This window comes from Ambystoma mexicanum, chromosome 1p (assembly GCF_040938575.1).
Source record: "Ambystoma mexicanum isolate Mex_15411 chromosome 1p, UKY_AmexF1_1, whole genome shotgun sequence".
NCBI lineage: Eukaryota > Metazoa > Chordata > Amphibia > Caudata > Ambystomatidae > Ambystoma > Ambystoma mexicanum.
In genome coordinates this window covers 635,011,229-635,026,140 of record NC_090921.1, presented here as the reverse complement: position 1 = coordinate 635,026,140, position 14,912 = coordinate 635,011,229, and the positions used below count along the sequence as shown (strand labels likewise).

Below are 14,912 nucleotides of genomic sequence, written 5' to 3'. Positions count from 1 at the left end.
TAATCCCACTGCAGCTTCAGAAAGCCTTTGGATGGTTTGGAGCTCAAGTTCCTTTGCTTTCCTAGACGTTAGATCGATTGGTGATCTATGTCGTGTTTTCTTCTCGGAGTCTTACCGAAAATGTACTGCAGAGGTGGTGATTCTAATGTCCATACCCACTTTTCTTCCTATGGTCTGCTCATACTGCCATGTTAACTAGGATGTAGTTTTCCCGATCCTCTTTCCAAGCCCGTCTTTTCCACAGCATAATGGTTGATGTTTCCCACAACCTCAAAGAGAGATCTGCTTCTTTTTAAAGGTGTAAGGGGCTGTTTGTTTCATTTTGCAGTGTCTTTCCAGGGTAAGAAGCCAGCTTCACTTATCATCAGTCAGTAGATTTGGTCAGCAGTTGTAACCGACTACTCACAAGCTTTTGCTTCCGGTTCTAATTCCATTCAGGTATTTACTGGAGGAATTTCTTTAATGTTGTAGAGGGAGTCCAAATTGGCGGAGTCTTCTACAAATAGTTGAGACCTTCAATAATCCCCTTTCAGTGTGTCTACTAGTGTGTTTAGCTGTGCATACTATGCAACGGCCTTACCGCTGAGCTTCACAGTTTGTACAATATTAAACAGGCACAGCGAGACCGGTAGAATGTTTTTGTACCATGCAATTCTTCACAGCAGATTTTATACCACCCGTTTTTCTTTTTTTTGCTGCAAAATGCAGGGGAGGCCCCCATACCTTCTTGTTCACCCCCTTCCATCCTATACTGCCTTACACAAATACCCCTCTGCATTTTGCGGGAAAGAACATTGGTAAAAGCATAGGTGGGAACAAATAGTGCAGTGAGAAATATGCATTTAAATGACTCGATACCATGGGAAAGCGTAGGGGACACAAATAAATGGGATTCCCTCTTTCACACTGGTGAATTATGCATAGAAATGTGCCAGAGCGGTAGTTAGTGGTATGTTGGGTACCCCCTACTGTATATTGTGTACCCCATATATATGTATATTCCAAGTCACCAAGGAGTTCCTTGACCAAGTAGAGGAATGAGGCCAGAGTCCCAATTCCTTTATAAGGTTACATATCTCTGAGGTGAATATTGCTTTGTACAATAAACACATTTACAAGTAATATGATGTATTTGTATCATGTTATAGATTGTGCCAAACATGTCAACTTGCATGTTGAGATCTGTTCCTTGCACTGAATTCTTGTTAAAATGAAGCACTGGCAACGCCAACCATTTTGGCTCTTGTATAGCCCTACTTCAGTCCCAGCACCGAGGGCAGCCTCACTGCTCGGGCTGCCCTGTCGGCTAAGGGCAGCTCCAGAAGAAGCAGCTCCACCCTGGTTTGCCTGTGTTCGCCTGTGAAGCCAGCCGCGACTTTTTAAGGTAGACGTGGTCTGGGTGGGGAGTCCAGTAATTACGGCATTCCAAAAAACCGAACCACTTTTGTTACCTACAGAACAAGTCACACCAAGGTTAGCCAGCAAGCAAGTAGCTTACAATCATCGCTGTGTACCAGTTTGGGGTGTTGTTGCTTGTATTGTTGTGTGTCCAATTTAGCGTTTTCTCCCACTTACCAGGTATCCTAAACCTTTGTGTTTTTGCTTTCACTGTTGTCTCCAATTTGGAGTTTCTCCCACTTGCCAGGTGTCCCAAACCTAGGTGTTGTTGCTTTCACTGTTGTGTTTCCAATTTAGTTTTTGCCCATTTGCCAGATATCCCAAATCTTAGTGTTGTTGCTTTCACTGTTGTGTCTTCAATTTGGGCTTTTTCTCCTACTTGCCAGGTCTGCAATTTAGGCTTTTCTCTCACATGCCAGGTATCCCAAAACAAGATGTTTTTGCTTTTACTGTTGTGTCTCCAATTTAGGCTTTTTCTCCCACTTGCCAGGTATCCCAAATCTAGGTGTAGTTGATGTTTACTGTTGTGTCTCCAATTTAGGCATTTCTCCTGCTTGACAGGTATCCCAAATCTAGGTGTTGCTTCCTTCTCTGTTGTGTCTCCAATTTAGGCATTTCCCTCTTCCCAGGTATCCCAAATCTAGGTGTCTTGCATTCATTGTTGTATCCCCAATTTAGACACTTTTCTCCCATTGCTGGTTCCTCCTACTCTAGCCCTCCCCCCCCCAGCACTGTGTCACAATTCTAGGTGTTTCCCTTCCACTGCTGTTTCCCCAACCCAGAGGTTTCCTCTTCTTCCGTTGTCCCAATCCTTTGGGTCGTCCCTCACTGCTATATTCAAATCACAAAGTCGCTATCAAAGCAAAGAAAGGCCAGTCACATAGTAGTTCCTGTTACTGCCCACAGCCAACTAATTAATAAGCATAAAACAGAACTACACCCCATAGCCAACCCAAAACCCACTGACCCAGTTGCACCACTCAGAGGTGTGGAACGGTTACTCACCTGAACCAATGCAAAATCTAACCAGCCAAAGTTAGTTGAAACAGCACCACGTGACTGACCAACTCCAAAGCCTAGGAAACAGATAAAGGTGACCCTACAAAAACAAGAAAAGGACCACGCGATTCCCCCAAAAGGACACCAAAAACCACACAAAGTCATAAAAGAAAACCAGTAAACGACTGAACCATGAGGGTAAACAACCCCTGGTTCCACAACATCATCAACTACAAGCAACAACCAACCACAAACAGTGAAGACTTAGCCAGAGGGACCAGGAAACATACCAATCCAAAGAAGACTACTGCTTCAAGGAACACAACCCACAACTCCCACACCATGCCTCACCATAAGAAAGACAATGAAGCTAGAATGGACACCATAAATAAAAAGGAAACATCAACTGCACAGGAAGGTGCAGAGCAGCAAGATCTCAGAACTCCAAATCTTCTGCACCGAAGGACTGTGCACATCTGTGTCATCCACACTGATGCTATGGAGAAATCATTACCAGATTCCATTCTAAATCACACTCCAAACTGCCTACTGCTGAAAAAGGAAATACTCCCTGCCAGCATGAAAAGAAACTGGAGGAACCTAGACATGGAGGTTTTAACAAACGTATTAGACACAACACTACCTAGCACCACAGAACCCACTGAAACAACCCCAGACACAGCGGAAATCATACTCAACATTTGAATCACTGAGGGCCTAAACCACCTGGCATCAGTCAAACCTTTCAAAGCCACACTGAAAAAAATGGCCTCAAAATGGTTCACAGAAGAACTGAAAGAACTAAAAAAAAACAACCACAAAATGGAATAAACATGGGGAGAACAGTACAACAAACAGGAAAAAATAAAATAACAAAGACAGCTCAGACTATACACATCACCAGTACTCAAAGCAACAAAACATACTACACCACAAGAGGTGAATCAGCACATAATCTATAGAAAGAACTCTTCAGAATCATGAAAGAGATAAAGAAAATGCATTCTGCAAGAAATCCATCACCCCGACACAAGCACTTTGTGACAGCATCACCAACAACCTGAGATAAAAAATCGAACAATCCAACAGACCATCAACAAAACCAGGGTGAAAACAATCACAGCCGCCGTACCACAGACAAGGGGCGAAACACAGACTACAGCAAAACTCACCTGCCTAGAACCAATCACAGAAGAAACCTTTGCCACACTGATCAAGGACACCAACTTTGCAGGATCCCCAAGGGGACCTTAGCCTCCTGACATCATCAACGAAATCCACAACCACAAAACCCCAGCGACACACTTCCAGAACCTAATTAACCGCCCAGTTGAAAAAGGAATTGCACCAACCGCCTTCAAATCAGCATTTGATTGATTTGAGTTTTTGTATTTGTAACGCGCCCACGATAGACTTTACCGTATAGGGGCGCAGTTGGAATTTTTGGTATTGAAATACAGATACAGAAACGCACTCAATATCTATTTTGTTACTTTGTGTTGAGTTGGCAAAACAATTAGAAAATTATCGGAACAAGAAAGTTTTCAGATCTTTCCTAAACTGGACAAGTGTCTGACATTCCCTAATTTTTTGCAGAATACTGTTCCATAGTTTAGGTCCAAAGACTGCAAATCTCATATCCCCTCTGGTAACAAATGTTGACCGTGGGTAACTTAGCAGAAGTTGGTTACTTGACCTGAGAGTCCTCACTGGGTTATAGGGTAGGATTGTTTTGCTTAGGTTACTACAGGGCAATCCCTTTAGGCACTTAAAAATCATACAGGTGGCCTTGAATTTAATACAGTCGTCGACCATTAACCAGTGGAGTGACCTCCGTAAAGGAGAGACATGATCTGATTTCCTCAGACTGCCAATGGATCTAACTGCTGCATTTTGGGCCATCTGAAGTCTATACAGTTGTTTGACTGGGATGCCCATCAAAAGACTATTTCAATAGTCTATAGGGGTATTTGTCATTGCTCCAACTACTACCGCATGATCTTCTTTGGGAATGTATGGAATAACTTGTCGTAACATCTGTAGTGAATAGTAAACAGATTGGACCTTTGCCCCTACCTGTGTCTCACTACCCAAATTCTCCTGCAACACATGCCTACTAAGTTCCAAACCTTGGTGGAGAATTGAAGTTTCTCCCCAAGAATGCATGGGACAAAAGACTCTCTTGCAGCTGCTACCTGCTTGTCTGATCCAAACAGAATCAATTCTGTTTTTGCTGCATTCAACTGAAGTTGGTTACATTAAACCACTGGTAAAAAAGGATCAGAAAGCGCAAAAGACCCAAGTAAATACAGACCGATATCCACCTTACCCTACCCAGTGAAGATCCAGGAAAACATGTGTACAAGATCCTACTTAAATACGTCAAAACAAACTGAATACTCAACCTGCCACAAGTTGGCTTCGGAGTGAGAATCAGCACTCCTATTGATATGGACCTGAAAATAAATGCAGACAACAACGCTCAATTGGCCCTCATACTATTGGACATATCTGCGACACAATCAGCCACACAACACTAAAACAAAGACTGTTGGAATGTGGCATACAGGAATTGGCACTTAGGTGGCTTACCTCATTCCTCACAAACCAAATTGAAAGAACCTACTTACCACCATTCATCGCAAACACCAAAAATATATCTTGCAGAGTTCTACCAGAATCCAACCACTTCCCCTGCTTTTCAACATCTACATGTGCCCTCTGATGAAAATCATTTTAACCCACGGACTAACCATGTATGATTACGCAGATGACACACAACTGATAGTGAAGACGACCACAACCCAGGAACAAAATAACTGCCTTAACAACTGCCTCACAGACATGGACAACTGGATGACAACGAACAACCTCAAACTAAACCCGGCAAAAACTGAAATAATCCTCTTAGCCACAGAAATTAACAGACCTAACTCACAAATGGACTGGCCAGCCGGCCTTGGGAACACAGCTGGAGACTTCCAACGTAGTAAATAACCTAGGAATACTCATGGACAACAGACTGTGCCTGAAACCGCAAGTCAATGCAATCACCAAAAAATGTGTCTACCTCCTAAGACTACTCAGAGGCCTACTCCCACACCTCTCCTTTCCTCACAGAACCCTCACAATCATATCTCTGACTACACAAACAGCCTCTATCTAGGAATCCCGGAAAGACTCACCAAGAAGCCACAAAGGGTGCAGAACACTGCAGCCAGGATTCTACTAAGTTCAAACATAAGAGACCACAACACTCCAGCTCCGGAAAGCCTACACTGGCTAACAGTAAAACAAATGCATTAAATTCAAAGCATGCTGCCTCGCCCACAAAGCCTTAAACAGGCAAGGAGCTGAAATCCTCCAAGCCAAGATCAACCGCTACCATCCAAGAAGGGACCTAAGATCAAGCGACGACCTACAAATAGAGACAAAAAAATAAGAAAAAGGAAATTCAGAGGAAGTGCGTTCTCACATCTATTTGACAACCTTTGGAACACATGCCTAAAGAAATTAGGACCATAGAAGACCACATCACCTTCAGGAAATGACTCAAAACCTGGTTATTCAACAGACAATGACAACTGCAAAGGGACGTTAGCACCAATAACATTTTGGAACCAAAAGCAAATACACTCATGGAAACGGTCGCAGATAACGATGACAATAGCTTAGAGGACCAGAACATGGAACCACCCCCACCTGCCCCACAACCATGCCCAACAGCTACAGTGATCAGCAAAGAGAAAGCCGCCCAATCAACGGGCAGAGTTAGGGATAACACCCATACACAATTAAGCTCCAAGGAAACTCAGACAGGCAAACTATTAAAGCCAAAGCATTACCCCAACCTGCCCACCCACAACTATGGCCACCCCAACCTGCCCACCCACAACTAGGGCCACCCAGGTGAGCACCTCCCCCTCTATCTTTATAACTCCTGCTGCGCACCCTTCAGCAACCGACCGGACAGCAGGTCCACACCCAAGAGCCATGACTAACCTAGACGAGTAACCAGGAACACACTAGCTACAACCGTCCACCTGCCAGCATAACGCACAGGGAAGTCAACCCCCTAACATAGAGAGGAGGCAAGATGGGCTGACGCACCACAACCAAGAACGTTGATAGATACCATAAGCAGTGACCGAAGACTCACACCAGAGGCTTCACCAAAACTGGCTGACTTACTAACCCATTCCCCCTTCCTGCTCCTCCAACATAACCCACGCCGCCATTACACTTGACTAGGGGCTTGCCACACTACACATAAACACACCAAAAAGCAATCTAAGGCTCACACCCTGCCATCTTTCTGAGATTCTGGAAGAAAACCCAGAGGCAACTCCCCGGCATATAGCCCATAAATCCATCAACACTACACAAATACAAACCAACACAATAGTCATACATCTAGCAGCTATCCGTGACTCTGGACCCCTTATGGACCAGTGATCACAACCATAATCCACCCAACATCATACAACACACACCAAAACAAACACTAGCACCCATCCGAGTACAAATATTTCTTACCTTAAACTTTTTCCGAAATTCCTTTTCTTCTGCTTCTCTTTGTTGCATGATCAGATTTTTCCAGTTTGTTCTCAGTTCCTGAGATTTACTGAACAATTGTTAAAAAAAAAAAATTGAAGAGTGTGGTTTTTACTTGCTTCCCAATGAACACATTCAATCATATCACAGATTTGAGATCGGATCCTAGCAAAGCAGAGCATTTGTTTCCTACGGTCCCTTATGCAGGACCAGTTGTGGTCACATTTCTAAACTTCCTGCCAGAATATTCATGTATTTGCAGGTGGGGAGAATTCAGAGGGTGACCAAAGAGAAGGACGTGTAAAATGTGCACATTGGTGTGCTCTGGTCATCAAGGCAATCTATATAAACCAAAGCAGACGTTTATCAAAGGGTGGCTTATGGCAGGTGAGCCATTCCCGGGAATTCTCGCCAATGCTATTCTTGCATCAATTTCTCTGCCTTGTGATTATTTTCTCTTGGCAATCTGAAACGATGGGACTTTTAATTCTAAAACGTGGAAGGACGGCAGGGGAATTTTACTCTCTGGCTGAAAAGGTCTATGATTTTGTGATATTAAATGGGTTATTATTTCTGAACTGTCATAAATGGGGGTTTTGACACTGTTTTAAAGTATCACTAGTAAGCTGCGAGTCACCCAGAGGTGATTCACTTCACAGAGAAATGAGTACACTCTAGGCACTGTCCAACCTCCAACTAGGAGGTAGCATAATATTTGAGGCCCCTAATTTGCCTAAATGTCAGGGAAGAAGACGCTTTGGGCAAAAATCCTTGAATTTTCAGTTGCGAAGAAATTTGCCCACAATCTGCCAAAACTCTGTGCGGCCTGTGAAGTGAAGTTGGAGGCCAATTTCCTTTATTTTGCTTCAACAATAATAACTCACCCATCCCAATACCGTGTGTGGGTTCAACATGTGAAACTTCCTTCGATCATAAATAGAGATATCGATTATTTTATCAGCTTTTCTCACTATATGGAGATTAGACATGTGAACCTTTATGTCTATCCCTAACTGCGGTACTTTAACATCCGCTTATGTAAGGTTATTAGACCCATTGTACTTATGTACTTATGCTTGCCTCATTGCAGCATTTTCCTAGCAATAACAGATAGGACACCTCCACCAACACACTCCACAATCGTCTAAATGCAGCTCCATTGGGACTATTCGATTTCAAAGCTGTTTGGTTCAATGCCTATTAGACACCCCTTGCTCGGCCCTGGATTTCTACTTCCCGTTGAATGTTGATATACTATTTTGCTATTGAGGATTAAGACACATAAAGCCCAATCAATTCTCAAGGCTTTCTCAGGAGGACATATGTCTGACCCAAGGGAAAAGTGGTACCTTCTGAAAATGTAAATTATGATTAATTCACAAAAGAGCTTACACAATTCCGAATCACACATTCATGTATTAGTGGGAGAGCGGTGCAGGTTTTGGAGGTTGTTACCCGCAGTTGCATAATAGCTGACTAGGGGCTGAAAAACACACATCTTTGCAGAGATGCACTAAGTTTATTTCACCCAGATTTGCAAATGCATTTTCCAAACCTAGCTGCACATCTAACTTACTCTTCAGTCATGTAGGTGAAGAGGAGCAATAAGCAAGGACATGTTCAGCAAATGCTGTCACATTGCCATGATTTGGGGCAACAGTTATTTGCAGAAAGGAAAAAATGAATTCAACAGCCAGACCACATAAAAACCTCCTTTTTTTACATTGTGAACTATGCAAGTTACTGACCATTGCATACTTAAGAGTTGGATGGATTTTGTGGAAGTACCAACAGGCTTAGGTTACTCAAGTCTTGTAGTTACGGCTACACTAAAAATGTACTTGCATTTGTTATAAAACAAAATACATAGAATTGGAGATATGTATGAATCAGGAACACATTGTATGTTAGAGGGCTGATTCATAAAGATGTGACTGGTATGGTACTTTCTCTAACTGGAGAGAGATACTATTTGATTCATAAATCAGACCCTCCAGTTTATAGCGATTTTGCAATCCCGCGAAATGCCGCGAAAACGGCCGTTTTGCGCAAAATGCCGCAAAAACTGCCGTTTTGTGCAAAAATTGCATCTTTAAAAAAAACAATTTTTTTTTACATTTTTTTTTTTTAAAGTAATCTGCAAAAATTACTGTTTTAAAAAAAATAATACGCAAGGTGACAGGTTCTCAACACATCTCATCACTTGCGCACCAAAAAAGTGCAGCCCAATCCACAAGGGACACATGAATGGGCACATTATATATGCGCGCCCATTCAGATGGCCTTTTTCACCTCCTTGATCAAATAAAGTGGCGTTTTTGTCAATTTAAAAGCGCATCCCTCATTTCCAAGCAAGATGCACTTTTAAATGTGCAGAAATTGTAGGCAACCCTAGGCGCACGGGATGTGGGGCTGCCACTGCATGACAGGGTCTTTCCTGACCCTGTCATGCATATCTTTTAAGGTATGAACCGCTGCTGTGCCGCTTGCATTTCTGTTCCTCAAACAGGATAAAAATGCATTTTTTGGGTCGCATTTTACAGCGGCAGGCACCTGGAGGGCCTGTCCCTGTGAAAGGCGCTAGGAGCTTGCAGAACACTGTTGGGAGAGCGATTCTATTCAAAGTACTGCCCATTTTGATGACAAAAATCTATTGAATGTTACAATTTGACCTATTTCGTCCAGTACTATTTGATCCATTTTTATAAATACTGAACATGTTTTCAGCATTTTTGGTCTAGGGTGGTTGCAGAAGTGTTTTCCCCTTTTTCCTCAAAATCGGAGCCGGGGACAAAAAAAAAAGAAATAACAAAAAAGGGACCCTGCGGAGTCGGCTCCGACCCGTGTTAGAGGGACGGATCTGGCACCGCAGGGTTGCAGGGGAAGTGGCAGCGACCAAGCAGTTAAGTAGGGGAGGGGATGGGGTGGTGGTGAAAGGTACATTTTGGGTTGTTTGGCTGAAGTGCAAATCAATTTGCAGCAAAATTGACTACGGTCAATTCTGCCGCAAATAATTACACTTCGGTCAAACAACCCAGAACACCATTCAAGGCAGCTGGCCAGCGCACATTTTGCGCTACAGCTCAAGCCTGTGGAAATGCGCCAGTCACCTTTGAAAATAAGGTGACCTGCTCATTTCCAAAAATGGGTTGTCTAAAAATTGCATCTCCTCCGTTCTTTTTTTAAATGTCCCACTATTTGAGGAACTGGGTCAAAATGTACATTTTAAAAAAAATAAAAAAATGGTTACACTATGAAAAAGGGAGAGTGATGGGTGAGATGTGAAGTGGTAGGCAAGAAAGCAAAGGGAGAGCAGTGGCTCAGAGGAGGAAGCGCTGCACAAGAGAGCAGAGGAAGCAGTGATGCGGTGGGCCAGAAATCTAAGAGCGAGCAGAGGTACAGAAAGTAGAGGGAGCGTGTGGTCAGTGAGCCAGAAAGCAGAGAGGAAGCGGTTGGCCAGAAAGAGGCAGTGAGCTGCAGATTGGGAAAAAGGATGAGGGAAGAGTGTGATAGAATGGGAGAAAGGGTGCAAGATGCAGAAGCAGCACAAAAGAATGAAACTGTATATTGCGGGAGGAATTGTAGAGTGTAAGGTGTGAGTTGGGAGTATGATTTGGAGTGTGGCAGGGGCTGGGCAGTGCAAATTGTGACTTGACAGTGTGACATAGCACGTGAGTATTTGTATGACAGAGTGAGAGGTTAAGGAATGTAAGTTGTGATGGAGAGTTGGTGAGAGAGGTGTGTGGGTGTTTGGGGATTGGAGAACATAAAAGGGGAATATTTTCAGCATTACAATTGATAATGATCAATTTAGTTAATATTATTAAATAGTTCAAAGAAGGTAGCAGGCGCTCCTCTCCAGAAAGAACATGGCATGATAACACGTGTATGGGGTTGCTTTTGGTACTCTTGTTCAGAGAGGAATTGCCATAGCGTTTCGGTGCTGGACTGCTCTTTGTGGGCGGGACAAAGACTGATATGCAAATGGACATTTCCCATCTGTGAAAGGTACAGTGAGCAAAAAGCATGTGCTGCAAACTCTCATCTCAGAACAGGTTATCATGCCATGTTCATTCTGGAGAGGAGCGCCTGCTACCTTTTTTGAAATACTATTAAATAGGCATGAACATTAAACCAGAAATGTAGCCAAATCAAATGTTCTGCCAAGCCAGAGACATCTGGGACTCTTCCTATTAAATGAATACAAAAGATACATAATAATGATATCCTGGCTCTCTTGTAGCCTTGCACTCTGCCTATTTCCTGCAATGTGGCAATCTTACACCCTCCAGGTAATACACAATGTCCCGCAAAAATGCTGCAATAAATAAAGGTTTGTGCTGCAAAATTTGCCATTTCATGCCGCGAAATCCTGGAAGGTCTGATAAATAAGATGCCAGAAGTAACCTTGACTTACTTCTGACCTACTCCTGGAAAGAGAAAAGAGCAAGTCAGTATTACTTCAGGCTGACCACCAGTAACGTCTTTGCTAATTGGAAAGTCTCTCTCCAGGGGTAACTCAGAGTTACTCCTGGTAGCATCTTTGTGAATCAGCCCTAGACCATTTGAAACATGTGATGTTATATTTTACTTAATACAAATATATCTAACTTACCTTAGTTCAGGAGGTGGAGGAGGGAATACTGTTTCGGTTGATCCCACATCATCGTAAAAGTAATCTGCAGGATAAAAATAACAAACAGATATGGAATGAGGAACAGGTGATCTGCAGACTGACTGTGTGGCCTACAGTAACTGCAGGCATACCATGCAGTGATCAACCCTGCATTCGGGGGTGCAGCAGGCCAGAAATGTCCAAGCAGCCTGAGTATAATGCAGGTCACAGAGAAGCGAAAGTCATGTCGAGGGCACAGGGGGCCACTGGCTCTGTTCACCTCAAACACAGGGGTGATCAACATTCGAACCTGGGGCTGTCTCATGGTTTTGAATAATTTTTAAGTATTTTTGATGAGAATTGGGCTACATGTGTATTGAGAGTGCACAATTTCCTGTCAAAATAAAAAGAAACAATGATGGCCACCACAATGAAAAATAGAAAAGGTGTAATTTCCTTTTCTATTTCAACAAGGGTTGGAGAGGAGCAAATAAATGGGGTGGGATGCGAAGCGTGAGGAGGCGGGTGAGGGACGGAAAGGTGTGGTGGTGGTGATGGAAAGGTTGGAAGAGGTCAAATGGCCGGTAAAAACAAATGACAGACGCATTGGGGAGACACTCGGATGGCCGAGAGAATATGGGCAGTTACTGGTGGATTCTGCCCACTTTCCTAGCCACCTACTTAGCCAGACACGCTCCACCACCCCAGCCATCCTCCCCCCTTGCGAATAAGAGATCATAAAAACACCTAGAAATGCTGTGTCACATTTTCCAGATTAATACGCCTTTTGAAAGAGTATGGCCTTCCTGGGCAAAAGCCACACATGATTACATTTCCGTACTCTGTGCAGTTCCACCTTAAAATTCACAGAAAAGGGAGCATGTGGGTCTCAAATTCAAAATATGTTTATCATTTTGTAGTATTACTATTTTTAGAGGCTTGCACCTTTTTTGAAAGGTCAATTAGGCTGATTCTCACAAATCTGTGCCTCGCAATCAGGTGTGCAATTGAACAAAGATACGCATGCGCAATTGGATACCTTGTTGCAATGCTGCTGTTCTTAAGGAAGAGTGCAACTCTCAAAAAATGCACATGCCAGACATACACAAATGAAATGCGCATATGACATCACATCTGACCCGATGTGTGAAAGCAATCACACATCGGGTCAAATGTGCATGAACATGCCAGATGCGCACGTTTTACGTGTCAATGCCATCGAACACAACATGCTGCATAAAAACTGTATGCATCAGAATGCCTCAACAATATAGCGCTTATACCATCAAAAGTCTGACAAAGTAGACAGTGGCCCTAGAACTCTCAGGTGCCCCAATTTGGTGGTAGAACAAAGCAAAACACTGAAGCTGGCAGACAAGGTGGACCAGGGTAGCAAGAATGGTAAGAAGGGGTGGCATGCCTCTAGAGTCTTACAGAGCTAGACCTCGACCTCTCTACATCCTTCATGGATGAGAATGACAGCATGCTTCTCGGCTTCCATAGAGAATGTTCCAGCATTGTGGTGCACAATTTCCAGTGGCTGAAAATAACCAATAACATCAATTCACTTGAAGTGCACAAGGGAACTCCAAATAAAGTAAAGCTACAGTTGGAGGGATTTCAAGAGACACACAAAGGACTGGTTTGCCCACAGCGGACTCATCCAAGTGATGCTGTTGGGGAGCTGTCTGCAACAGGGCCCACGCAACAATAGAGGAAGAAGTTGCTGGAAGAATCCTAGCACTTACAGAGACGGGAATTGAGGGAAATTAGACACCCCAGAGCCTGATGTAGGTGTGCAGCCATTGGGTCCCAGCAGTGTGTGTCTCCTGTGTGTGCTATGTGCTGCAGGAGGTGTAGGAAGGGTGGCAACCTGAGTATGTAGGTGGGACATGGCCTTGCAAGACACAAGCAAGGATGTGTACAGAATGGAGGAAGGCACCATGGCCCTTGCCTGTGCGTGTGTAATCCGTTTCACTAGCAAGTTATTTAGCGACTTGCTTGAGCTGCCAAAAATATTTTGGAGCATATTTGTGAAGTTGGTGCTGAAGCTTTTTTGGATTCAAGGTGTACCTCTGTGTGAGTTATCAAATGTAGACTCAAAACAGACTGTGCATGCCTAAGGGTCCCTGGCTCTACACGGTCAGCTATTGTGTTAATTGGGGAAGAGTGAAATCCTCCATATTGAGGTCATGAAATCTCCCATTTGTTGCATTGAAACCAGCATACTGGAAAGTATATCATTATTATTGTATTTATTGAGCACAAGCCTAGTTTCCGGAAGCAACAGAGCGCATTACAATGAAAGGGGGAAGAACACAGTGAGGAAAGCAGAGAAAAAGGGAGCAGGGAACTAACAACAGGGGTGGCCCCATGCATCAAGCAATTGCCAGTATGGGGCTCCACAAGCAACCAGGGCAGGAAACACTGAGGAGCAGATCACCGAGTCTCAGGTAGGGTTTGGCGTGAAGAGGGTGTGGACCTAAGTGTTAGGGGGGAGCCATTCCTTGAACAGGAAGGTCTTGAGCTCTTTCCTGAGGTGTAGAAGTGATGGGGCGAGTTTGATGTTGACGGTGAGGAGGTTCCAGAGTCTTGGGGCGTAGAGAGAGAAGGTCTGCACACGTCTTTACTTCTTATTTCTTGTGGATCAAAGGCCTACACCGGAATCCATGTGATCACTGCACCACCCATAATGTCGACTATTCAATTGCTGACTCCCATTATGGCACTGTGCCCTGCATCCCCATAACCGCCTCCACCCTAATCACTTACCTTTTCGGCGGCACACCGTGAAGTGTACCGCCGTATCTCCTCTGTCCCTGCAGTGTCAGTTCTCGCCCACCAACGTGGCTCGGAACTGGCGTCGGAGGGTCCATTTTTATTTTTTTAAACGTTCTTTTTCTTTATTGTTCCCCGCTACCATCTAATGGAAGTGGGGGACATCCCCGCAACCCTAACCCCTACTACATTGACAAAGGGGAGCGGGGGACACCCCCGCAATCCCAGCTTGGTGTAGTGGGGGTCAGCATGTCATTACTGTGCAAAGGCGCAATAATAAACATGTTGCATTGTTCGGGGCAACATTTTTGTATAATTCCCCTCCACAGATGCTGAATTTCTCAGTGAGGTAGATTGGGGACTTCAGTGTGACAGCGTTATAGATGATGCAACAGGATTTGATGATGATACATGTTTGCAGCAGGAGTCTTTTGATGATACGTGCTGCTGCATACAGGACACATCTCAGGAGTTCCAGTGTGGTCACTGTCATCATTCAGGTGGGAGAGGAATAAGACTTGGACAGCAGATCTAAATATGTTTTCTGAGATAAGGGCTTGATTTTCCA

General features: G+C 43.9%; 1 protein-coding gene across 2 annotated transcripts in view; it reads right to left on the bottom strand.

Annotated features, from left to right (window-relative positions):
- LOC138577796 (FYN-binding protein 1-like) overlaps nucleotides 1-14,912 on the bottom strand; it is a 565,956-nt gene that overhangs the window by 185,426 nt on the left and 365,618 nt on the right. For both annotated transcript variants that reach the window (XM_069649655.1, XM_069649656.1), the window contains 2 exons: nucleotides 11,567-11,630; nucleotides 6,934-7,021 (listed from right to left, as the gene is read on the bottom strand). In XM_069649655.1, the coding sequence (XP_069505756.1) occupies nucleotides 6,934-7,021; nucleotides 11,567-11,630 (152 nt within the window). The remainder of the gene's footprint in view (nucleotides 1-6,933; nucleotides 7,022-11,566; nucleotides 11,631-14,912) is intronic.